Raw genomic sequence first — 26,195 nt, 5'->3', positions numbered from 1 at the left:
CCTGTCTTGATAGGCTTGTGGGAAACTCCCATTTTATATCCAAAAATAAACCAAAAAATTTAAAGGAAACAGAAAAAACATAAGAAGAGTATTCGTGATTCGAATTAAAAGAAAGATTGATGATGAGAGAGTCGAATCTTAGAGAAGAAGAGAGAGAGAGGCGTGGGGTAGAGTGAGAGAGGCGTTAATTTTAGAGAGAGGGAGGAGAGGGACTTGAGTAGAAGATGGTTTAAAAGTGTTTTAGGATTATATTTATATAAGGACTTTTTCGTCTAAGTAAATTTGAGGGACGTATTGGAGTATTCAAAATGCAAGTGAACCTAATGGTATATAATGTTTTAGTGAGGGACCTCTTAGTAGATCTTTTTTAAGAGATCGTTTGGTGCATGGATTTGGAGATAGAAATGGAAATAGGATGTGAGGAAAGCTATTTTTCTGACAATATCATTCCTTGTCAAACATCATATCGTTATACTACTTTACTGGTATCATTGGTTTCTTTGGCCACATTTGCCTAGAGTTAAAATTAAAAGAAAATTATTTAGATTACAGAAATATCCTTATTATTATATATAATTTAAAATAATATATTAAATAATTATTTCACATCCTATAACAAACTTAAGTTTAAAAGTAATACATTAATTTGAATATCCAAATTAAAAACAGTAAAAATAAAAAATAAATTTGTGGATTATAATTGTGGGATGTTGACGAAATTATATTTTTTCAAAAGGGCATTATAGGTATTAATTAAAAATAATTGAGGCTTCCCAATACTTAAGGAGGATTCTTCTCGTTTTCCTTCTCGTTTTGGGAAAAAAAAGAATTCCTCATTTGAGAGTAATCATATCGAGCTTTCCTTATAATTATAGATTTTAAGGATAACACCAACCAAATATATGAATAATTGACAAAAGGAAAAAAATTCATATTTCTCGAATGATGGATTCTGCGAACCAAACAAACCCTAAATTTAATTTTGCATTACATACTATATTAATCTATATTGAGATTTGCCCCCTAATTTGAAGGTTCTAAATCAGATTTCCTCGTAGTTGCATCATGAATCTTTTAAATTAACAGATTACGTGCTAGACAAGGATTTTTTTTTCTTTTGGATTTGTTACATCTTCATACGTTATTACTGTAATTGGAGATATGAAGGTAAGAAAGAAATCAGCAGTCCCAGTTGCAGACACAAAATCGTTCCGATGGAGCTTTCTCGGGAGGAAAGCATTCCCAGGTTACACTACCAGGCTTCAATAACCTTTTGCACAGCTGCTCGCATTCTGCCAGATTACAAATGCGCGTTGGCTCCATTCCTTGTCTGCATTTCGCTGCATTCGCCGTCGAAGTGACTGCCGAAACAACAAAACCTGAGATAACAACGACAGGAAGAAGAACAAAACAGACTTGACAAACGCAATTAGGGTTAAGCAGAAGGACAAATTAACTAAATAGACCTGAGAGAACAAGAAGAAGAACAAAGACGAGATTGCAAGAAAACTTAGCCATCTGCAGATGTGTATGATTTATTGGTTGTATCCGTCTATTGTATTTATAGAGCCGGGAATGTCTCTTGGAGCTATTAAAACACATTCCCAATTTTTAATGAGTAAATTCTCATTTCCCCTTTTCTTTCTTTTTCTCAAATTGACTTTCTCAGCTAAATGGGCAAATCAGAAATTGGAGATCCATCTTGCACTCCAAATAGATAAAAAAACGTTTCCTATTAGTAAAATTACTATTAATAATAATTCTTTTCTATATAAGTTTGGATATATGGTTGGTGGTGAATCATAATTAGCTAAATGGGCAAATCAGAAATTGGATATCCATCTTGCACTCCAAATAGATAAAAAAACGTTTCCTATTAGTAAAATTACTATTAATAATAATTCATTTCTATATAAGTTTGGATATATGGTTGGTGGTGAATCATAATTGATGGAATTGACTACTTTAATAAAGAGAAATTTGAATTTTATTTGTACACCACTAAAATACTAAATTTACACCATTTTTAATTTTTTTTATTTCACATAAATATCTTTTTTTAGAATGACATATTAACCCTTAACTAAAAAAAATATATATTTTTATATTGAATTAAAAAGTACTAAGTTTACACCAGAATTCTCAAAAAAAAAGGTATGCAAAGAAACTTTGTAAAGTGATACCGATTTCATTGAAAAATCGTATAAGATGGAAGATATGAGTTACAGAAGAATTATACAAATAAATATAAGCTACAACATCTCGAAAACAACATTGTCGACAATGAAAATAATAGTCATAGTGAAGAGGTAAGTTTTTTAGGGTTTGTTTAGTTTTTTTGTCTGATAGACAGCAGAGCTTATCATTTTTTGGAACAAGAAACGACATACCAAGCCATTTTTTGTACAAAAAAATGACATAAGATTTCGTTTATAGAGAAAAAAACTGACTTGATCTGGCATTTCTTGTTAAAAAAAGGGTTGGTATTTATTGATTTACTATAATACAATTAACAATCACTCGTTCATGTTTCTTTGTAGGAGGCCATAAAAAAGATTACGATAAAATTAATAAAGGCTTATAAAACAAGTAAATTTATCATATATGACGTGAGTATGATTTCATCATATTTACTTTAGTCATTTATTTTTATACATTAATTTTGTTTCTCTCTGTCAAATATACAAAGTAAAGATCATTTGATTTCCTAGGCTCAAGGGGTTGCTATACGAAGTGGACATGTCCTTACAATCAGAGCCTTTGATTGCGGTGGAAATGGTGAGGATTGCCAGTATTGCTTGCTTGTGAATGGTTTGATACCTATAGACCCACTATTAATGGTGACTCAAAGAATGTTTGTCTATCGGTATCAAAAAGTGTGGTTATCTGTTCTTATTTAAGGGAAAGACAAATAAATAGAGGATGGTTGGGTTTGGAAGTTTAAATGAAACTCACAATCGTCTTTCTGTTGAGTATTATAAGGGGCATAGTTATACTAGGAGATTAGCAAGTCTTGTGTGGAAATGAAAATTTCAAAACTCTAGTTTCTTTTTTGTTTTTAAAAGTTGTAATCAAGTAAATGTTGTTAATTAATTAGTTTCAGCATTTCACTCGTCTCAACAATGCTCTATTGATAAAAATATGATTGATCAAGAATTCAGTGTTCAAAGTTTCATCAAACTAAACAAAATGTACGTAATACTCGAAAGATAATGAGTATGATTTATGAATTACAGAAATTATGAACTATGTATTTAATTTTTTTCAAAATTCTCAATCAATATTGTTCCAATGAGGATTGTATAAATTTATTAGCCCTCTATGTATTTGGTTAAATGACTAAATAACACATGGGAAAGCAATTAAAGTTTTGGCATAAAAATTATGATAGTGATGGAAACGATTTGGAGGGTTGGAGATAAACAATGATTAGCCAACAACCTCTTAACCGAGGTGATTAAGATATATATTCGAATTGAGTGCATGATATCTAAGTTCGAGTTCTCACTCCCGTTTGCCTACCTAAAAAAAAAGATAAACAATGATTGGCTGAGTTTAATTTCCACTGTGATCAATACTTTTGTGGCCACATGCTGAGTTTTGATCGAACTTACCTTGTCGTTAGGTGAGAAACTTCTGTGTGTGTAGGCCTGACCCGCATTTAGGCCGAATTCGTATGTTCAAATGATAGTTTATATGGTGTTGTTCTTAGTTTTATAAAAAAAAAAACCATGATTGGGAGGTGAATTATATTATATGCATAAGCTTAATTATTATGAATTATTTATGTATACATTATTAACAGTTTATGTGGTCCATCCATTTATACAATGTCAACATTAAAAATGCACAAGGGTACATGAAGTTTCGTACCCATAATTAAGAAATGCTGCTTCTGCATGCTTGATTTTTGTTCAGCAAATTATTTGGACACACTAGATTTTGATGTCATGTGAAGCACCATTTCTTCTTGAAAATTCAAATTAATAGGGGATGGAGGGGATATAGTCATTTTTGTTCTGCAAACCACAATGGTCTCATGCTGCATTTCTTGCTATCGATTGATAATTTACTGAACAATATTTGTGTAATTGGAGAACTAACAGAACAATCTCTCACCTTTCTGTGTTCAGTATGTGTTTTTTTGGTAAATACTACAATCAAACAAGCGCTCCAACTTAATTCCAGAGTTATAAGATATTAGTAATGGATACCTTTTCATTCAAGTCAATATCACCGGACAATATACGACACTATGAAAGTATAGGTGTCAACAGGCGCCACGCAGGAGGCACAAATCAAGCCTACGCAGGAGCAAACTATCAAGCCCACGCAAGGGCAGACAAGCGCTCCAACTTAATTCCAGAGTTATAAGATATTAGTAATGGATACCTTTTCATTCAAGTCAATATCACCGGACAATGCCAGTATTTGTCATTCTATATAGATAATAGTCGCAAAATCACCATCAAGAACAAGTTGACAGAATCGTCCAATGATACCAACAACGAGAAAATAAGCAACTGAAAGTAAAATAAATAAATAAATCAATTCACGACAATTCGTTATGCAAATTAAAGAAATTAGCCGAGCAACCATGATTCAACCATAAATTTGACGATATCTTTCTAGGATGAGGACGCAATTTTGTGTCCTCTGCAAATTTTTCATCACATAATTGCGTCCTTAAAAGTACATTATAAAGCTTTTACTTACTTTCTATCATTTGTTTTGTCAGCTTCAGTGATCCGCGCGTGGATCAGGTACATAGCCAATTTGATAGTCACCCTTTTCCCTGGTCGCAAATGGGTCAAGCATTGATGATTAAGAAAAAAATCAAGCTTTGATGCATTAGTCTCAGTACTTGAGGAAGGTAAACGAGCTTTTGTGCACAAAAAGATGAATTATTACTCATTATTGCAATTTAGCTTAAGCAGTTATGAAGAAATGCCTACTTATGTTGCAAGTCATGAGTAGTAATCCTTTGGAAGATGCATCAAACATGAGACACCATATATATGCATAATTCTATCACCCTAAATGCAAAATTAAGAAGTTCATAGACTGAACCAACCGCACACTAACAAATTGGATACACCAACACCAAAAGTCATCAATCCACAGGCACAATATATAGTAAAGAATGCTATCTGTCAGTCAATTCACACACTATATATTTAAATTCACTTCCAAAGCATTTTCTGATTATCAACAGCAAGCTGGCATTTCCCATCAGTTGTCATGCTTGGCAAGAGCATAATGGGATTACCAAAAGATAATCATCAGTCAAGTTTCAGTGACATTCCACAGACCTCGGTTACCTTATTTGATTAAGTGACCAAAAATTTGATTACTCTACCCAGACGGTCCTCATCCACATTGTTCAGAGAATAATCATAGAAAGGGTAAAATTTATGGTTACACTGTGGCATAGAATAAAGATAGCATGTCCATGCTAAGGACGGCCCCTAAGACAAATGTAGATTGAGGTCCTACGATATAACAAATCTTCTTTATCATCAATATTAGCTCACTAACACATACTAGAATTGAAATATGTTCAGATTACAAAAGGTTATAGTTTCTAAGAATACACATCATACAAAGCATATGTATACGTCTTTTTTAAATGAAAATGTTAAAAGAAACTATATTGAAAACAACGCACCAAGCAAAACAAGATATCAACTTGATCACATCCGGAAAAAAGTTCTGCAACTAAACTACAAAGCTCAATCTCTAACCATTGCAGAACATTCATATATTCCTTTCTAATCTCTCTCCAAACTATGTAACATGTACAAATTGAAAAGAGGCCTTATGACCACTTCAATCTTTTTCCCCATAGTTGAACATCCATGCATGCAAAATGTTCAAACTCCAAACACGCCTTACGACAATTAAAACCATTCCCCACCACAAAGTAAATAAGAGAATACCAAAGCCCCCATTCTCTCAAAATATTTTCAAAATACATTTCTTTTATAAGTTATAACTTTTAACTATGACATCCAACCATTATAAGCAATCTCCGAAAAAAAAAGGCTTCCATTTATTGAACATTAAAAGTCACCAATCATGGAGAGGGCAAATGCTTTGATACTAAAATCCTAGAAATGTCTTGGTTGCCCAAATAGAGCCAGCCCATTTCACTAAATGAAACTTCCGTTTTTCATTAGAAATTTAGAAATCCTTCTTTGAATATATTCCAATCTTTGCAAAATCAAAAATATTTAAAAATGAGCACAGTAAACCAGAAGACTGGATACAATACTTAATTAAGGTAATAACCAGTTCCTCTCCTGCACTAATAATAATTTTCACACCTTACACACTAGGATCCAAAAGCATTTCTCATTAAACTTTCACTTCGAAGACTCAAGTAGGTGATCTATGCTTGCCCCTCAGCCCAAAACTCAAAGCCAAGGCATTCACATCCCCACGGTACTGGCATGAACCTACTTTACTCATTATCCATCTCATGTACTTTGGTTACCACGTGCCCATGATAAGCTGCCAGGTTTTAAATTTCCACTAGGCTGACTTAAAGGAAAAACAGTCCAACCTTACATCTGAAGAGGTGCTTGAAAGCGGTATATCTTCTATGCGGGAGGGACCATTTTAAACCAAATATCACAACCAACTTAAAAATACTTGACTTGACTTATACTAAACAGAATCCAATAAGTTCATCAAATAAATTTGGTTTCCCAAGAATGTTAGGACACTATGAGAAAAAAAGATTCTCTCTTTCAGAATATGCATGTATAGGAATAGGCAACTAGATCCACTAAAGCCTCATTTGCACTGCTAGATATGGCTTCAAGAATCTTAGTCAAAGAACTTTTTCATTCAAAAATAGACAAATGCTGATCATACAAAATTGTAATGACATAAATCCCAAATATAATATTTTTGGCGTTATAAGAGAAAAATGTGTAACTGACAGTATATATACTCATGGATAAGGGTATGGAGAGGATTTGTACGAAAAGAATTCCAATTCTCAAACTGCAAACAGTAAATACTACAAGGTCAAAGATGAGAATGCAATTTATAGCCCCTAGCCTCATGGTTGAAAAGGAAGGTGTAGCTATCTTACTGCGTTAAGGAAGTAGTGACTGATCCTTCTTGGTGCTCCTGGAACAAGTATAGGATCCCCAGACGCTCTCAAACCTGTAGTTCGTGCAGAGGAAATGAAATGAATAAGAAAATCATCAACCAGAAATTAGTGAAATTTCAGCACGTTTCTAGAAAACATTTACAATCCATGACCCTTACATGTAGTTGTACAATCCATGACCCTTGCAGTCCTCTTGGAGTCAAGATGCCCCCGGATGGAAGAGTTACCTACAGGAAGAGTAAGGTTAGGAGTCTGCAGATTCAGGTAAAGTTTCAAATTGATTAATGACCTGCTTAGATTCTCACCCCACCTCCTTCTAATTCTGCTAGATATTGTATAATTTCACGAACAATTTCAATATCCTGAGGAAATCTCTTGCAGTAGTTTTCATTTTGGCAAAAAAAAAGCTCAAAACCTGCTTGATACACAGAATCTGTGGTGCACCCATTACCTATTGGAGGAACTTCTCCAGTCCAAAGTACTTGTTTTGGTCCTTGTGCACGAAACTCAAATACGAAACAGAACAAAAACCACCATTGATCTGCAAAAGAAGAGAACAAGATACTGTCAAATCTCATATCCAGCTACAAATGCAGTACAAATGAACTGCAAAAATTACAGAACGGGCACTTATGAAGTAAAACGGCATAATTGGACAGCGACAAGAGTAAATGGGTAACAAGGAATGATAAGTCCTGAGAATGATGGCACGAATTGGGTAAAGCACAAACAGAGCGGATGGACCATGACTTTCCACTAAGACGATACCCAAACAAACCCCAATAGTAATTTCAATGCCTTACCCAAACTGTCCAAGGCCCAGCATCAGGAATAAGTCGGAATCTAACAAACTCAGCATCATTCACTATATTGTCAGCTCAAAAATGAGCTAAGTACTTAGTCAAATCCTTTGCAAACTTAAATTACAAGACAGAGGATGCCATTAAAGTAGAGTTGATAAGCCTCTTCCTCGCTGAAAGAAAAATACATCAGCTGGAGCAAAAGAAAAGAAAAGATGAAGTAAATTTTCAATAAATCCTCGTGCTAAGGAAATGTCAGTTAAGCCATGCCTGATCCATCAATACAACACGGAATTCTTCACATGCTTTTCTGTATCCATCCGCCAACTTCAGTTGGTCGTGGGAACTCAAATCCCGGCCCACCTTGTAAGTACAAAAGGTATGGCAGAGGCTGCTCTTCTTTCTCAACTGCAAAAAAGATTTTGAGCCATCAAGCAACAAGAACTTCCAAAAGTGATGAAGGAGGAAGTATTTTTTTCATGCAAAGAATCCCTAGTATATGTTGATAACGTGAGGTGATGTGGCCCCGACTGTCATCAAACAAACGTGCCTCCGCATCTCGAACCCTTGATCTCAAGGTCAAGGGTTCGAGATGCACAATATCCTCATGATCTAGTTGCTTTGTTTGAATAGTTTCAAAACTTTTAAATATGACCTTTCAATAAATAAAAAGACAATGTTACCTTTGTATTGACAAAAACCTATAAATTATACAAAAATCGTCTCGATATGTGATTTTTCTGTCCTTTCATGTCCTCCTCCTTCACACGCGAGACAACTTTCATTTTTTCTCTCATCTTTTTATTCTTCTTTCTATTGAGACATACTACTTCATCAACCATTTTCTATTTATTTTTTACTAACGAACAATGAACAACGAAAACAACTAAGGTCAGTGTGGCCCCGTGGGATACTTTGTATTTTTCAAGACTTGCTATGCGGGGCCCACTCGTTATCCAAATGGTCAGCCTATCGATAACAAAAACGACGACGTAAAAGATAGACTGCTAGAATCATCTTGTATTGTGCAGGTGGCGGCGCGGCGCACCGCACCCAAGAAGCAAATCCTCATTTTAGACTGAATTCACCTCGTAAACCCATATCGTCGATCGTATTCTCTCTCAAGCTTCGCAATGTCATCGTTCGCCATGCTCGGCAGGGTCTCCTCCATTTTCAAACCTCGCTCTTACTTCCATTTCACCCGCTGCATGAGCAATGTTCCGGAGAACACCGTCTACGGTGGCCCCAAACGCCAGAACCCCAATCAGCGAGTCACTCTCACTCACTTGAGGCAGAAGTACAGGAAAGGCGAACCCATCACCGTCGTCACCACGTACGACTACCCATCCGCCGTCCACCTCGACACCGCCGGGATCGACGTCTGCCTTGTAGGTGACTCCGCCGCTATGGTTGTCCACGGACATGACACGACTCTCCCTATCTCACTAGACGAGATGCTCGTTCACTGCCGTGCAGTGGCCCGTGGCGCCTCTAGACCTCTTCTCGTTGGTGACCTCCCTTTTGGGTCGTACGAGTCCAGCGCTAATCAGGTGATGTTGATTTTTGTGAAATTAAAGCTAAGTTATTGAGATTGAGCCTTGTAATTTAAGTGGGTATTCGATGGTTGGTGATGTTGTTGCAGTTTGGATTATGAGCAGGCAGTTGATACAGCGGTTCGGGTTCTGAAGGAAGGAGGAATGGATGCGATCAAATTGGAAGGAGGATCGCCTTCAAGGATCACGGCGGCCAAAGCCATCGTCGAGGCTGGGATTGCGGTTATGGGTCATGTGGGGCTTACTCCTCAGGCCATAAGCGTTCTTGGTGGATTCAGGCCTCAAGGAAAGAACATTGCCAGTGCTGTCAAGGTCATTTTTCTCTCGCACCGCATGTCGATATCTTTGTATATGTTGTGCAAGAATGATAGTGCTGTTTATTTTGTGTAGGTCGTGGAGACAGCAATGGCTTTGCAGGAAGCAGGTTGTTTCTCTGTTGTTCTGGAATGCGTACCTGCTCCTGTTGCTGCTGCAGCAACTTCTGCTCTTCGAATTCCAACAATTGGGATTGGTGCTGGACCTTTCTGCAGTGGGCAGGTTTTCTTAAGAACCCATATCTTTCATGGTTTTAGCTTTGTTTATGGTTGTTAAAGCATTTGTGATACTGGCATGAGTATTTGTTTATCCATTGCCATTGGGAAATAAAGTATGGTTTTGTGATTTAGGAATATAGTAATTGGGCTCAGATTCTGATTGTTGTAGCAGCATCAAAATGTCAATTCTTTTGGTTACTACCTTAATTAAATGGGGTATTTTGGTGGCTTTTGTTGGAAATTTTGACAATTTTTGATTTGCCACACCAATTGCTGGACATGAAATCGAATCCCTGTATGTTTGTTGATCTCTTAGTTGAATTTTTTTAAAATGGGAATCTTTTAAGTTGATAATGGAACGAGGAAAGTTTGGCTCTTCAAGGATAGAAGCAGCTGAAACTTCTCTGTAAAGGCTATGTATGAGAGCCACTTTTTATATGGCAGTGTTTGCATACGTTAGCTAATCATATAGTTTTGGTTCTCGGACGTAAGCATTCAATTTAATTTTTTTGATTGTCACTTGCCTTGACTGTTTAATGGCTATTGATGAGGAACCTGATAACGAAAATAAAGTTTTTCCAGTATTTTTATTTTTTTCATTATTATCTTCATAGATTAGTTCATATGAAACTTTATTGCAATTGATAAAGCTTATGCTCTTGCTGTTGATTCCTTGTGGCCTACAAGCTCTCTGATGTTGCTTGCTTCAAGAATATCTGTTAAGCTCGCTTCAAGTAGAGAATAGATGATGCTAAAGCTTGCAGTCTCATCTGTATTGTTATTGTCCAAGTGACAGCATTGAAAGTTTCAAACATTCCTATGCCTCTAGTAATAGTAATTGTAAGTTCACTTAATTGCAAACTTGTCCAACATGGTTCTATGAATATTACGTCTCAAATAATAAAATTTTAGCTTGCTTGGTTGTGATTGTAAATACTAATCCTACAAAAATTTACATATTTCTACTGTGTTAAGCGAAATGCCTGGATCTTCAGGGCCATTTTTTGAATTTGCACCAGAACACATAAAACTTCTGATTACTAGAAACTCTGTGTTATGTCTCTCATCACAATACTTCTCTAAGTTCTGATTAACTTAATTGTTTATATTGATTCATTTTAAGTAATTATAATCCATAAATTGAACGGATTAACTGGATTCCTATTACAGAGGCCAGCTTCATCTATAAATCACATTTTTGATGCAGGTACTTGTTTACCACGATCTACTGGGGATGATGCAGCATCCACATCATGCTAAGGTGAACTTTGCTATAACTTTTCTTGTTAAATTATCACCATTATAGCAAGCAACCAACTCATAGGATTTATCCACTTTTTTCTAGGTTACCCCCAAGTTCTGTAAGCAATATGCACGTGTAGGGGAGGTGATCAACAAAGCTTTATTGGAGTACAAGGAAGAAGTCACAAACGGTTCATTTCCTGGTCCTGCCCACAGCCCATATAATATCGGTGCTGATGATATGAATGGTTTCCTTAACGAGCTACAGAAGTTGGGTCTGGACAAGGCAGCTTCTTCGGCGGCGGCAGCTGCTGAGAAAATTAGAAAGGCACCTGATGGAGGTAGCCAGGCGAACAACTAATTATAGACTAGACTTGATCCTGCATGTTCCGCTTGGTACTTTCGAATGAATAGTCAAGACATTTGCAATGTAATAACAATTTTGGGCAGCATATATGGTTCAAAATAGCACAAGATCGGCTATGAGATGTTGAAATGATGGTTGCGGGGGCGGTGCTGCATCTTTTAATTCAGTGAGAATAGCTTCTGGAAGAGCATCTGAGCTTGTTTCTTTTCTAGAATAACGACCTCCCAATTTTTGCTGCTGTTGAATTGTTGTCTTCATTTCACGTCAAGAGGATAGGTAAATGACTGACAACCTGCAGGAACTATCCTTGTAGTTGTGATCGGTCGGTCCATATAGTTTATTCTTATAACTGTCATCATAAGGATGTAAGATGCAGGTGAATCAGGTGGAGAGTCTTGCCGGGAAAATAGAGCCTTGCATAAAACAGCGTTTGGCTTTTTTCTTCCATAGAAACCTAAAGCAAAATCTAGGAGCACCTGCATCAATTTTCTCTAATAGATTCCTTATAATGATACAGATAAAATGTCACTTCTCAAGTGTGTTTTAGAAAACAATATAGGAAAATGCAAGATAATAGATTGGCGGGCTTCAATGTTCATTGGTTGTTTTGAGCGTATTTATGTGTGTAATTTTGTACAAATCTTATTATCTTACGACTCTTTCTTAGGGATGGCAAAATGATCTCTGATTCATATGATCAAATTTGTTCGAACTAGATTAAACCAAGTTTAAACATAAGTTATATGTCCGAAATCTAGGTACAAAGTCAAATATTTTGTCTGGTTTAAAATTGGATGCGGGTCCAATTACTTAAATTTTGTTTAATTTATTTATCTGGACCCTAACTTGAATTAGATTATTGTCCGGTTTACTTGTTTGGATTTAAATCAATCATGATTTGATGAATTAAGTACGTTCGAAATTCAATCTCAATTATGATTCGCACATATAAATATTTCGTAAACACGCGATGTTGTCTGATCCAGAATCGAATTTTTACCACCCCCACTCTTCCCATATTAAATGTCGTATACTCAAAAGATACTGCGTAAACATACGAAATGAACCAGAAACTAGTATTTAGATTCCTACTCAATCTGTTTTCCAACCTATGAACACCATGATTCGATTTCGAGCCATCTCTGCGTCAAGCCAATCAAAATTCCTCTTCCTTCTACTCAGACCCAAAAATCCCATGGCCAATTCTTCCTCTCTTGGCCTTTGTACCACAGCCACTTCGCAATCTCCATCCCCTTACGGTTATGGTGATGATTCACTAATTACCGAAGCTCTCCAACTCCTCCAATCATCGCAAGATGAGTGGAGCAAGACTGACCATCTCCGTTGCCTCATCTCCTTGGATTCTTCTTCTCCTCGACTTGCCATTCATATCACTCGCCGCCTCTCCTCCTCCTCTCTCGCCATCAGATTGTTTGATTATCTGCACGAAGGTTCCCCTTCATTGGACACGGCTCTGTTGTCTTCCATCTTCCAAGCTGTTCTTGAACTCGCCAGCCGCGAACCCGATGCTCAGACCAAGCTACCCGAGCTTGTCAAAATCTCTAAAGAGCGTAATCTGCCGCTTACTATCAATTCTGCCACGTTGCTCATTCGCTACTTCCGGAGGTTCAATATGGTGGATGAGTCGCTCGCTGTGTTCAATGAACTCGACCCATTTCTTAGAAACACCCACGTTCGCAATTTGTTGATTGATTTGCTGCTGCAATCGGGGCGGCTCCATGATGCGCTTCATGTGCTTGATGAAATGCTCCAACCGGAAGGTGAGTGGAAGCCGAATGAGATTACTGTGGAAATTGTTTTCTCTTCATTGCTGAGGAGAGAAAGGTCATGGGGGAGTATGGGGGAGGAGGAGATTGTTGAATTAGCATTGAAATTTGGTGAATATGGCGTTTCCCCTAATTCTGTATGGATCACAAAATTGATTACTGGGCTGAGTAGAAATGGAAAGACTGCACGGGCTTGGGATATTTTGAATGAATTGATGAACATGGGCGCTGCAGTAGAAGTGGCATCCTGCAATGCACTTTTGATAGCTCTAGAAAGGCATAGTGAATTTAAGAAAATGAATGCGTTAATGGAAAAGATGAAGGAAATGGATATTCAGCCCAATGTTGTTACTTTTGGGATTCTTATAAATCATTCGTGCAAATATAGGAGGGTCGACGAAGCGCTGGAGGTGTTTGAAAGGATGAATGGAGGGAAAGAGAGTGATGCAATTGCAGTTCAGCCTGATGTGATTATTTACAATACTTTGATAGATGGACTTTGTAAAGTCGGGAGGCAAGAGGAAGGATTGGGTTTGGTGGAAAGAATGAGAAGCCAAACCGGTTGTGCCCCTAATACTGTTACTTATAATTGCTTGATTGGTGGGTTTGCCAAAGCTGGAGAGATTGACAAGGCACATGAGTTGTTTGATAAGATGAACAAGGAAGGAGTTCCCCCAAATGTAATCACTCTCAATACTCTAGTTGATGGTATGTGCAGACATGGGAGAGTCACTGCTGCAGTTAATTTCGTCAATGAGATGCAAAGCTTTGGTCTGAAAGGCAATGCTAATACTTATACTGTGTTAATCAATGCCTTTTGTAATGTCAATAATACTGCTAAGGCATTAGAATTGTTTGATCAAATGTTGGCAAAAGGATGCCCTCCAGATGCAATTGTTTACTATACACTAATCTCTGGTTTGAGCCGAGCAGGAAGGTTAGATGATGCCAGCTCCATTGCATCAAGGGCAAAAGAGGCTGGCTATGGCCTTGATGTTGTTTGCTATAATACTCTGATTGGAGGATTTTGCAGGCAGAACAAGATTGACAAAGCTTATGAGCTGATCAAGGAAATGGAGGAACTTGGAGTGAAGCCCGACTCTGTCACATATAACACTTTGATTTCCTTTTTCAGCAAAAATGGTAGTTTCAAAACTGCCCATATAATTTTGAAAAAGATGACTAAAAGCGGCCTGGTACCTACTGTTGTTACATACGGGGCTATAATTCATTCGTATTGCTTAAATGGAAAAGTTGACGAAGCCATGAAGATTTTCAAAGAAATGTGTTCTGCTTCAAAGGTTCCTACCAACACTGTTATATACAATATCCTTATAGACTCGCTGTGTAAGAATAATGATATTGAGCAAGCTCTTTTCTTAATGGATGAGATGAGATGTAAAGGAGTGAGGCCGAATGTCACCACATATAATGCTGTATTCAAAGGTCTTAAGGAGAACAATTTGTTGGAGAAAGCATTTGTATTGATGGATAGAATGATTGAGCAGGCGTGTTGTCCCGATTACATAACCATGGAAATACTTACAGAGTGGTTGTCATTAGTTGGTGAGACAGATAAATTGAGAGACTTTTTGCAAGGGTATCAGATTCAAACTTCTACTGCCTAAAGTATCTTCAGCAAGTAGAGGAAAGGATACACAGTCTTTCGGTAAACTGTGCTTGTAGGATTCAGACTTGCAGCATGGTTTTGATGCCTGCATTGATTAATTATCTTCAGTTGTCAATGTGGCAGAAAAAATCCAATCATATTGATGTTGCAATATTTTTCTCCATGCTTCTCTTTTTGGCATTTAAGTTCTTTCATAATTTCTACTTTACTTTATGATTTATCTCTTCTATAAGATGTCTACTTTTGGGGATCAATTCTTTATAATACAGATGCCTTTGTTGTTGTTGAATGATGTGTATTGGCCTTGACAATTTCCCTATCTATTTGGTGCTCCATTTTGTTTTTTCTTACGCCAAAATTTTGTACTTGTAAAATTTCTGAGCAGTTTGAATGGCTGCTTTCAGCTGAACGAGAAGCAATGGATTACAGGTCCCCTGATAATGGAATTGTCCTGGTCTTTGGCCAACAAGTGCCTGCGTAGTACATCCAGCTTGACAAACTAAGTAGTACATCCAGCTTGACAAACTCAGAGCCGTATTTTCCACTTTGCAAGGTATGTCTGAAGGATTTCTTGAAAATGCTGGAGTGTAAGAAACATGTATAGCCAATAGTTTGTATTTGTCACATGATTTATATAGTTGTCATTTTTTTTTTGATAGTTTTTCTGTCTTTTAAACTAAACGTAATATATTTTTTCACAACTTATTCACGGCTCATAAGCTAGTGTATTGTTCACAGCTCATAAGCCAGCGGCCCAGCATTAAACTTCAAAAAGTAAGCTATAGCACTCGGAACATAGTTTACATGATGTTTCTGGGCACCAGTTCTGTTTTCTTTCAGAGTTTTGATTGCAGAAAATGCAAAATATTTTATGTTCCTTGATGTTTGTTCTTCTCTTGGCTAGAGCTGTTGCATACTTTCCTGGGTACTTGAGACTGCATTCAAGCATTCCTCACTGAATTGGTACAAGTAGTTACAACTTACAAGATTAATTACTCTTAGGTGTAGGATTCCTTTTTGTTTTTTGACTAGAAGTTCTTTTTGACATTTGCTGGTAATAATCCATTTTATTTTGTTTGTCTGGAAAAAAGAAAGTTTCTGGAAAAATATGCTCCACATTAGTGTTTAACCATATGGGGCTGAGTTGGAATCCCATTCCACGTCCTCTTTGGAGACCATGTTCTCCGTTCCACGCCCTCTTCGGTCTTAAGAGTGCTGTTTTTATTTGGTCTTATAGAATGCTGCTTTTAAGTGTGCGATGGGAAAAAGGAAAAAAAGAATCCACCACTCTCAAAATGCAGAAACTTCCATGAACGAAGCATTATTGAACAAATTTAGTATTAAGCTAAAACAGAATAAAAATTGGTCCTTTCCCTTACTCTACAAGACTCACTAATTGGGGTTTAGGTTTTTGGGTTCTAGATTCTATATTTCTAAAAATAGAAAGAAATCTGTCAGTGTTGACTTTTCAAAAAGTCAAATACTGCCGGCCGCAGCCGCCGCGTTGTTGGTAAGCCAGTGGTGGCCGAAACTCCCCGACGGGAATGGGTGGGTGAAGCAGTCTTCGGCACCTAAGCCGGCGACAAATTCCTCCAAACCCGCGAAGAAATCATCATTCAAAGCCGAATCTGGGACTCCAAACTCTACCTCTTCACCGTCTTCTAAAATAAAATCTTTCTCTTCTCTGCTTTCGCTGTTTGGACTTTGTGCCATGGAGAGCACTGGAGAGGGGGCACAAGTGGGTTTGGATGGGGAAGCTTTATCAGCGATGGCCGTTGTTGTTTCGGTGGTCGTCAAAGGCTTCTGACGAGTGCTACCGGCGAGTGAATTCCGGTGAGTCGGAGCAGGGTGGTTGTGCTCGGCTGAATAAGTGACTTTGAACATTCCCGGGTCGGATTGGTCCCGCTCCACTTGTTTTCTGGCCATACAACCCTTGGAACTGCTACATTTGTAATAACCCCTGTTTATTACAAAGAAATTAAAATTAATGAATTTCAACGCAAAATCCAATTACCGTTTAATAAAACACAAATTATGTGAAAACCCACCTTGGATATGGTGAGCCTCTGATGGGTTTTTGGCCATATTTACGCCATGCCCAGATGTCTGAAAACAGAGCGTCTGCAGGTACTCTGCGCACCTCCTTCGATTGGTTTTTCCTGTGGAGCAGAAATTCAACAAACCCTTATCAGAACCAGTGAAGAAAAATCAAATTAAAAAAGTGGGTTCTTTTAAATTTCAACCAATGGTAGCAAGAAAGTATTTGTACCTTTTCCTGGATCGAGAAGTATTAGAATTTCCGGTGGCAGTATTAGTCCTATTCACAGACCCACCATGGAACTGCCTTGGTTGCTGTTGCTGCTTCTTCTGTACTTGATTTAACTGTGTTGGATCTACAAAGAGGTTGAGGGAGGAAGAAATTGAGGATATGGGTTTGGTCTGTACTGGCGAAGGAAGAAGAGATTTGGGGGAAAAGGGCTTATAGAGATCATGGAAATCATCGAAAGCATTCCTTGCTTGAAAAGGATCTGAAACAGAGAAAAGATTCCCACTTTGTTCACCAACACCAGCAGTGAATGAAGAAAAGCAAGTCTGGTTGGAAAAATCTGCCGGCAGAGCAATTGATGTGGTGGTGTTAGTGGCGGCGATGTAGCTCCTGACCACCGCGTGCAAACCCCAGTCGTCTTCCTCCATAGCTTCTATATAGACAAGCTCTGATGATCCTATACCTACCTTGTCTCTGCAACTACTGCTAAAGGAGAGAGAGAGAGAGACAAAACAAGACGCTGACTTTTGAAAGCATGGTTAGAGATATATAAAGGGCAATACAGAGAGAAAGAGAGTGGGATTTGTGTGTAGGATGCTCCCTTTTTTGGGTTTCTGTGGGTTGACATAAAGAAAATGTCAAAGGAGGGAAGTAATGTTCTCTCTTTTCTACACGCGCTAACGTGTGGAGCGGAGGCTCGTCAAATTTACCGACAAAAGGAAAAATAATAATAAAAAAGTAAGTTAATTCGGATGTAGTTGCCGGTTTCCACAACCAAAGGGAGAATAAAAGTCGACATAACGTTCTTAATATGGCATCCTTGGATTCTTTACCTTTTTCTTTCCTTCTCTTCATCACTACTCCCAAACAAATCAAAATCAAAATATACTGTTAATAGCATTTAACACAACAACAAAAGGTGCCTACAATAGAAAGGTACATATTTCCTGAAAACTCAACGTTAATTTAGAGATTTTGAGATTCATATAATGTGTAGGGTTCGTTTAATAAATAATTTTGACAATAACATATATTGTAGAATATATTGTAGACGAATAATGTTTGAGATTCTCAAAAATTAATCCCAAAAGATCCTCATTTAATGTGGAGTGTTGATGTGAAATATGCCTTACATGCACGTTTTTAATCAATGACTATTTTAATATCACATAGGTTTGGGGGTCATAAAATAGGGATGTAGCATTGTCATTGTAGACTGGTAAAAAATGGTTCTAGATATGATTTCTAAAATGTTGATAAGTGTTTAATTGTATTTTTGTTGGTAGCATATATGGTGTTAAAATTATTGTATGAATTACGTGTAATGGTATTATGTATTAAAGTTGAAATACATTAAAATAAATGCTAAAATATATAGTAATTTCACAAAAGCGTTCACATTCTACGGGCCATTGATCACATAATCATGTGAAATGAGGGATCATTAGTGATTAGAGTACTTGCAATAGTGTAAGTTTTGTTGGGCCAATAAAAACCAAAATGATGGTCTCTCACTTGTTCTCATGTCACTTAGATTATGGACATCAAAATTATGGACATGTAGTGTTTTCGCAATAAAAATCAATATTGAGTCTCACATTTATTACATAAAAAGTCAAGTCAAACACGTTTCTCAATATAACCACATCAGCAAAACACAAATTCCTATACATTATTCATTCTCACCCACACATGGAGGCCAACAATATCTCATGCCTCTATGTTGTCCACAACAAAACTACACCAAAACACAATCTCTCAATACAGTCACATCAACAAAACATGTCTCTTAATATAGCCACATCAATAAAACACAAAATCTCATACGGTCGAGCAAAACTTGCACTATTGCAATTGCTTTAATATTGATTAATGCTGAATCTCTATTTCCCACTCATGTTTTGCTGTTTTCCCCTAATATTTCTCCTCCCAAGGACATCAATGACTGGACAAAGCAAAAACAAAAAGGAAAAGTGAAAAGGGTGCGTCACGAGGAGGAGGAGTAAGGATCTGTCTTTTGTAGTGAAGCGATTAAAGGCCGTCTTTTTTTAAGTCTTTGTAATCATCGGACACTTGTAACAATTTTGGAGGCGCGTGGGCGGCGCATGAGATGATGACGAAGGATTTGCGTTTGACAGCTAAGCTTGATTTAGCGGGCCCCACCGAAGCCGGTATATCTTCCGGTTTTTATAGCGATCAGGGGTCGGACGGCTGAGATTCTATCATCAAAGAATATATTATTTTTGTTTTAAGTATACGCTGGCACGTTTATCGATAATTACAATGTAAACGCAAAAAATAGACTCATGCCAATTAAAGAAAAACGGTGAAAGGGTACTTTTTGTCTCTAAATTATTGGTTATGTTTCATTTTCGTCTTTACCTTTTTTATTCTTCTTTTTTCATCCTTTAATTATGGAAAAGTATCTCATTTATTCCTAGAATAAACGTGACATACTATTGTTTGTCAGATCATATTTTTCCAATGTGTCACATAAGTGTCACGCAAGCATTTTTTGGCTTCAATCTCACTTAAAAGACGAAAATGATACTTTCTAATAGTTGAGGGATGAAAATGGAAGAAAAAAAAGTTTAGGGATGAAAATGAAACTCACCCCATAATTGAGGGACGAAAAATATCTTTTTGCCGAGAAAAACTGCATAACGAAATTAATACTGCATATTTTTATTTAAAACAACTAAATGATATTTTTAAAAGAAAATTAATTGTCTTCTTTCTAAAACTGTATTTTTGTTCAACTAAATAATATTTTAATACAGTACAAACTTTTATGGGCTTTTTACTTATAAAGACAAACAAACTAAAAAAATGATAATGCTTGAAACCCAAAAAATAGACCCCATTTAATGTGTAGGTTTGGATGTGAAGTGGGTCCTACATATTTGTTTTTAATTAACAGCTATTTTAATGTCACATACATTTGGGGGAGTTTTGGGGGTCTTTAGCATTGTCCCTAAAAAAATCTTAGAAAAAATGTTAAAGCCTAACAACTTACCAAAATGAACCAGAGAGCAATTATATTGTCATGCATGGCAATGCTTTTTCTTCCTCTCATTTTCTCTCTCTTCTCCTTCCTCCACACTGACCATCGAAAGTTGGCTGTCAACGAACTACTGAAATGAAACTCTAGGTTAGCCAGATCAAAGAGCTAGATTCGGTCAATACGACCAACGCCACCGACCAAGGCACATCACCTTTGAGGTTTTATTACTTTTTCGAACTCTATTTTTTCCTTCTAAAATCGGATATGAATCTACAAATATTATATCTGTTTCAGATCTGTTCTGATATGTTATATGTTTCAGAGCTTCAAATAGATAACATTTCATTAAAGACAAATAACATTTTAATAAGACGTATAATATTTAGCAAGACAGATAACATTATGACAGATATCAAATTAACTGAAACATATAACTTATCATCTATAGTATGCAGATCCCAAATCAAACCAAAGAAAAATGCCAAAAATAATGATGTGATGATAGATCGAATGAAAACAACAAGATTACATGTCCCGTGATGAGTATGAGTAGATCTAGTTCGAATACAACAAAAATTGGGATGAAAATCACTAAAAAATGTCATAGAATTGTTGAATAAGCCATGAGGGGCGGAGACAAAGCTCTTGGCGGCGGAGACGAAGATTCCAACAGATGTTAGAGATGGATCACATGTAGAATGCGTGTGTCATGTTTGAGGATGAAGATGATGATATTTTTGACAATAAAACCCTATATTTTAAATTTTTTTTGTTATTTTATTTAATAGTGTTTTATTATATTACACTAATATATACAAAATGCAATAATCAGTGCAATTACATTAAGGTATGTTTACATTGATTGAAGAATTACATTAAGATTGCTAATTACACCAGTGTAATTAATCACACAATGTTACAATAACCTGCATATGCTCTAACCCCATTACTTTTCTAATTTCATAACAAAAATCCCCATCACTTATTCAATTTAAATCATATCCAAAAATGAAAATAAGTTAACATTTTAACCTAACAAACTATTATAATTGTGACACGAAGAATAAAGAAACACTAACCTGTTGTGGTAGAAATCAAATTGCTGAAAGCAGAAATGGTTTAGGAAGTAAGTTAGTTAAGCTTTTATTAACTAACTGTTAATATAACTAAGTTGTTAACTAACTCTGTTAAGCTTATGTTAGTTTTTCTATTACTAAACCTACCAGCTGTCAAGCCAGGAATGGTGCATTGGTTTGTTGAATAGGTGGTTACAATTTGTAAGTGAGCAGTTATGAAATGAAATAGAATTCGTTCTTCTTCTTCTTCCTTACTCTTTTCTCTGTCTCTCTCTCTCTCTTTCTTCTATAGCAATCTAGCTACGAAATCATTTCCCTGCTTGATTAGATTTGAAAGGTGCTATCATTTGCTATCGGAGCAATTTGGTTATGGATTAAGCATATTGTTCCCTTGTCTTGCATGGCTCGTAGAAACACATATTCATCAACCACGAAAAATCACGTCAGTAATCGAAGCTTCAGTGGAAAACTTATCAGTGGCTTTGGCCAAGCAATTGACAAGTATTTCTTCCAATTTGGAGACTTAACTTGAAGCCAAACTCATGGCTGGAATTGATTTGATTCGGCGGGAATTAATCATACAGAAGGAATCTGAACCAATACAACCTGTTCAGATTGAGGAGAATGATCGATCTGAAGTAGGAATCAACCGTGATATTAATAAGATTGAAGGGCAAGATCAAAAAGGATTTCAGCAGAGATAGAGTTGGCAAAGGGTGGATTTCCCCAAATTTGTTGAAGGAGAGGATCCTCTGGCATGGGTTCAGAAGGCAGAACAATATTTCTCTTTCTACAATACTACAGACCATCAGAAGGTAATAATTTTTTGTTTCAACCTTGATGGTAATGTCCTACAGTGGTTTAGGTGGATGGATTGTTTAAAGTCCACTCCAAGATGGGATGAATTTTTGTCTATTTTCTGTAAAGAATTTGGTTCTTCTGCATATGAGGATTGTGCTGAGTCTTTGTTTAAATTGAAGCAAGTTGGGGAATTAAAGGAGTATGTCAGTGAATTTAGGCAATTGTCTAACAGAATTCTAGGGATTAGTCCAGATTTTCTTAAGAGTTGTTTCATTGGTGGGTTGAAAGCTGAACTTAAGTTTGATGTCAAAATCTTGAAACCTAGAGATGTTCATAAGGCAATTGATATAGCTGTTTAGTTGGATGCTAAACTGACTCATTTCAAGAGCAATGGATAGAAACCCAATTTTTCTAAGACAACTTCTTTAAGTACTTACCCAGCAAGATTAGTGAGCACTACAAGTTTAAAACCAGTAGATACCTATAAGAAGCTGCCAATCAATGAGTGGCCTACTAAGAGAATTACACTCCAGAGGAAGTTCAGGAAAGGAGATCTAAGGGATTGTGTTTTTATTGTGATGAAAAATACATAAGGGGTCATAAATGTGCTAGAAAGCAATTGTTGCTGTTGGAAGTTAATTTTGATGAATTTGATGCGCACAATCTTCACAGAGATACTTCAGTCACCATTCATACCCCCCCACTGCTCTGGACAGTACCTATATCCTAACTAACTAACCTATATAACCACGCAGCAAAAGAAATCAGCAACAGTAAAAGAACAGATCACAATAGTAATATTAGAGCAAGTGGCCCAAACAAACACAGCCAAGTGGACAAATTACACCCCTCCACATGCTCCCCTCTTGGCATATTTTTTAGTGATTATAGGTCTATCAGCCAACTACAGGGTGATTCTAAATGGTGGCAATGTCCACTCCAAAATTTCATCTGGTGATCAAAGTGAACAACTTTCTATGGTCAAAGATAATCTGGGTCAGATTGGAAACTCAATTGGGGATCGATCATGTACTAGGAAAAAATATAACTTCAGTACCAGCAACAATGTGGTTCCAGAGTGTCTTACATATCAAAAGAGTAAAATACCTCTTGATAGAGAGAGGTTCTTTCATTTTAATAGATGAAGATGCTTCTACAGTTGTTCCAAACACATAATCAGGGAGGATATCATCGGTAAGTCTTCTTTATCAAGTCCAAAGGCAGCTACAGGTATTGACGGAGAAGTTACGATGCAAGAACCTAGTAAACATGCTGGGCTTACTGTTGATGCTATGGATGAGGATCTCACTTTACGCCTGTCACACTAGTACACTACCAAAATTCAACCAACGGTGAATATTACAATAGAATTATCATCCCCATCAGTCCATCACTGACAAAACCAGGTAATCAATTGTGATGAACTTGAGCTGATATCGATAATTTTAGTACTTTCCAAAAAAAAATAATTTTAGCAGTATATGGAGCCAAACTTTGTAAAATTACTAAAATTTGCACATAAAGAGTTTCTTTTGTCCTTTATATTTTGCTTCAGAAAATTTATTTGCCTATAATTGTTTAAATTTCAAGAAGAAGTATGTGTGTCTGGTGGATTGCTGGGTCCTGACGGAACAAGCCGATATCTAGGAAGTGGTGCAAGCGCAGCCAAAGCAATTGATCTATGGCCATGCAGGCTAAGAATACAAATGTTGACTTGATTGCTTTTGGAGCTCATGGGAGAGGAGGCAAAGTCAAAGTTTTGAGATCCCAGAATCATTGCTCATCGGTTAGTGATAGTCTATACATTTTTATGCCATGTATCAAAATATGGATACGTTTGTAACTATGTTCTTTGCAGCCCATACCCCAATGGTTCACAGCCTCCCAATCATCTTGTGGAAGAGTATTGAATTATAGACTTGTTTTTCCAATTGATGTCATTGGCATAGTAACTAAGTCTTATTTGATTTTCCTCTATCATTATATTGTCCTTTCTGCCATTTCATCCAGGATTCTAAATATTACTATTCTCTTTGAAAATTGAGCTCGTAAATCTTTTACGCAGGATAAGGAGTCTTTACTCTTCAGCATATGCAAAGAGAAGCAAATATGAGGCCAGAGCAGGTAGCTTGCAAATAGAACACTTCTTTGGGAGGGCTAGTCAGTAATCAATTCTCCAAACACAGGGAGGGCTAGTCAGTAATCAATTCTCCAATCACATGGCTTCAGATTCCTTATCAGAGCAGTATTACGTTATCTCCAGAACATTTTCATTTTCTGTTAGTCATACATCAAGCCGGCTTGATAGTGTTATTTTTTCTGACAATGGTCCTGTAAGGACGCACAAGAAATTTCCTAGATCCTACATTACTATGAAATAAATGTTCATTGTAAACGTAAGGTTGGAGCATTTTTCTTTTGCTGGCACATATGGTATCTAAGAACACATCGTATCTGGACAAGTTTAGACTTTGATGGTTTGAAAATTCTTTTGAGAGTAATGGATTCTTGTTGCTTTCAGTCTCTGATGATGCCTGTGTATGCTAGGACTAGGAGTCTAGGACACGGAATTATTAGATATTTCCAGGATCAAAACCAGAATACTTTGGCAGTAGATATGGTTTTTTCTTTTCTTTTCTAAAACAACATTTGTTGGAGTGCACTATTGACCATTGATAGATAAATAGAGACTACTAGTTGCTCATGCTGAATTGGAGAATTTTGTAGTAGTTTAAAAGTCAGAATTGAATTTAGATATTCGCACATATTATAGGTTTTTCAGCTCCATTTGGTACAGCTATGACTAATAGAGTATACGATTTTGATTTATGTTACACAGTATATGCTGTGAAATACGTCATTTAGGTGTTTGATGAAACTGAATGTAGACCTAGAGTATAAAGTATCAATAGAGTATGACCGTTACACCAATCGTAGGGTTAGTTTGGTAGAGCATTTGCAAAGTAGCAGATATGCTAGCAGAAATGCTAGACAATTTTAGTAGTAGAAATGCTGGTTGAATGCTGAGTAGGTGTTTGGTTGTACTTTTACTGTTAACATTTGAGCTGTGTAGCATTTTCTGATAAATTACGTGCAGGGGTATTATGCATATTTGTTGTATATGCTGTATCCGAACAAACAATATAATTATTAAAAATAATATAATGACTTTTAAATTAATTAAAGATAATAATAACATATAAATTACTTAATTATCAATTTGTTAGCATTTAATTTATTTATTATTTTAATTATTTAATGAGAATGATTTTAATATCCTGTTTGTGCATTCTATCCCAATAAATCAGGGGTAATGGTGGAATAACATTAACTTATCAGGGACAAAAATGAGAACAAATTACAAATGCTCCAAAAAAGCTCCTCTAAACTAGCATGTGAGAGTTCAACGAAAATACTGGTTAAAAATCTCTCGTTTTTTGTGCTTTTCAATTGTTGTTTGGTTGAAACTAGTTTTTCTACTCAAAAGTAGTAGAAATGCTGCTCCAAATTGTGTACTAAACGGGGCCGTAGTCTCGTGATCCTAAGTTCCATTCAGAAAATGTCAAGTACGTCCATTGAATTGAATTATATTAAAAGCATTTTATTGAACTTTGATAGATATTTTTTTCTTCCCTAACAAGCGTCTCCGAGGCTCCAATTATTTTCTTGGACACAAGCAATTCATACTAGGGCTCTCAAAAAAATCCGAGAAAACCGAACCAACTGTCCGAACTACCCGTTTGGTCTATTTCACTATTTTTCCTTTCTGAAAACTGACCGATCGGATTTTTAAAAATAAAAAACCCAAATAATTGGTCCGTTTTGAATATTTTTATAAAATCTATCGGTTAAAACCGATTGACCGTCATAATAAATATTATAATATATATTTATATATACTATATAGTATATAATGATTTGTCGTTAGTATTTAGTTGACTACTCATGACTTAATAGTCTAAAGTGAGGTCTTAAAATGAGGTCTTAACTTTTAGAGATCAAAATATTTTTCT

The 26,195-nt window shown here is 36.4% G+C and overlaps 4 protein-coding genes across 5 annotated transcripts; 2 read left to right on the top strand and 2 right to left on the bottom strand.

Annotated features, from left to right (window-relative positions):
- Positions 1-6,958: 6,958 nt before the first annotated feature.
- LOC120003212 lies at positions 6,959-8,417 on the bottom strand. Of its 2 annotated transcripts, XR_005469311.1 has the most exons (4): positions 7,927-8,417; positions 7,434-7,664; positions 7,282-7,350; positions 6,959-7,176 (listed from the first exon to the last, which is right to left on the bottom strand). XR_005469311.1 is itself a non-coding variant. In XM_038852090.1 (3 exons), the coding sequence occupies exons 1-3, from the start codon at positions 7,699-7,701 to the stop codon at positions 7,094-7,096; spliced, it is 420 nt and encodes a 139-aa protein (XP_038708018.1). In that variant the 5' UTR covers positions 7,702-7,889; the 3' UTR covers positions 6,959-7,093. The 2 variants fall into 2 exon arrangements, 1 of the variants encoding a protein (XP_038708018.1); XM_038852090.1 differs by lacking the exon at positions 7,927-8,417 and having other exon boundaries at positions 7,434-7,889.
- Positions 8,418-8,935: 518 nt separating this feature from the next.
- LOC120003216 (3-methyl-2-oxobutanoate hydroxymethyltransferase 1, mitochondrial-like) lies at positions 8,936-11,856 on the top strand. The gene is made up of 5 exons (XM_038852095.1): positions 8,936-9,473; positions 9,582-9,788; positions 9,867-10,013; positions 11,217-11,270; positions 11,355-11,856. The coding sequence occupies exons 1-5, from the start codon at positions 9,057-9,059 to the stop codon at positions 11,610-11,612; spliced, it is 1,083 nt and encodes a 360-aa protein (XP_038708023.1). The 5' UTR covers positions 8,936-9,056; the 3' UTR covers positions 11,613-11,856.
- An 834-nt stretch (positions 11,857-12,690) lies between these two features.
- Positions 12,691-15,358, top strand: LOC120004055 (pentatricopeptide repeat-containing protein At3g61520, mitochondrial-like). The gene has a single exon (XM_038853276.1). The coding sequence runs from the start codon at positions 12,730-12,732 to the stop codon at positions 15,031-15,033; it is 2,304 nt and encodes a 767-aa protein (XP_038709204.1). The 5' UTR covers positions 12,691-12,729; the 3' UTR covers positions 15,034-15,358.
- Positions 15,359-16,323: 965 nt separating this feature from the next.
- LOC120004056 (WRKY transcription factor 22-like) lies at positions 16,324-17,828 on the bottom strand. The gene is made up of 3 exons (XM_038853279.1): positions 17,305-17,828; positions 17,084-17,194; positions 16,324-16,995 (listed from the first exon to the last, which is right to left on the bottom strand). Exons 1-3 carry the CDS (start codon positions 17,727-17,729, stop codon positions 16,512-16,514), a joined length of 1,020 nt encoding a protein of 339 aa, XP_038709207.1. The 5' UTR covers positions 17,730-17,828; the 3' UTR covers positions 16,324-16,511.
- Positions 17,829-26,195: the final 8,367 nt, after the last annotated feature.

Source organism: Tripterygium wilfordii, chromosome 8, assembly GCF_013401445.1.
Source record: "Tripterygium wilfordii isolate XIE 37 chromosome 8, ASM1340144v1, whole genome shotgun sequence".
NCBI classification, from domain to species: domain Eukaryota; kingdom Viridiplantae; phylum Streptophyta; class Magnoliopsida; order Celastrales; family Celastraceae; genus Tripterygium; species Tripterygium wilfordii.
This window is presented reverse-complemented; position numbering and strand designations above follow the sequence as displayed.

Bases quoted from the DNA above. Each gene is read 5' to 3' on its own strand.
- LOC120004055 (XM_038853276.1), top strand. From the start codon at position 12,730: ATGAACACCATGATTCGATTTCGAGCCATCTCTGCGTCAAGCCAATCA.
- LOC120003216 (XM_038852095.1), top strand. From the start codon at position 9,057: ATGTCATCGTTCGCCATGCTCGGCAGGGTCTCCTCCATTTTCAAACCT. The intron at 9,789-9,866 runs GTCATTTTTCTC...TATTTTGTGTAG, and splicing joins ACATTGCCAGTGCTGTCAAG to GTCGTGGAGACAGCAATGGC. The intron at 11,271-11,354 runs GTGAACTTTGCT...ACTTTTTTCTAG, and splicing joins AGCATCCACATCATGCTAAG to GTTACCCCCAAGTTCTGTAA.
- LOC120004056 (XM_038853279.1), bottom strand. From the start codon at position 17,729: ATGGAGGAAGACGACTGGGGTTTGCACGCGGTGGTCAGGAGCTACATC. The intron at 17,195-17,304 runs GTACAAATACTT...TCTGCTCCACAG, and splicing joins ACTTCTCGATCCAGGAAAAG to GAAAAACCAATCGAAGGAGG. The intron at 16,996-17,083 runs GTGGGTTTTCAC...TGTAATAAACAG, and splicing joins AGAGGCTCACCATATCCAAG to GGGTTATTACAAATGTAGCA.
- LOC120003212 (XM_038852090.1), bottom strand. From the start codon at position 7,701: ATGAGATTTGACAGTATCTTGTTCTCTTCTTTTGCAGATCAATGGTGG. The intron at 7,351-7,433 runs GTGGGGTGAGAA...CTCTTCCTGTAG, and splicing joins TCTAGCAGAATTAGAAGGAG to GTAACTCTTCCATCCGGGGG. The intron at 7,177-7,281 runs GTAAGGGTCATG...CACGAACTACAG, and splicing joins CATGGATTGTACAACTACAT to GTTTGAGAGCGTCTGGGGAT.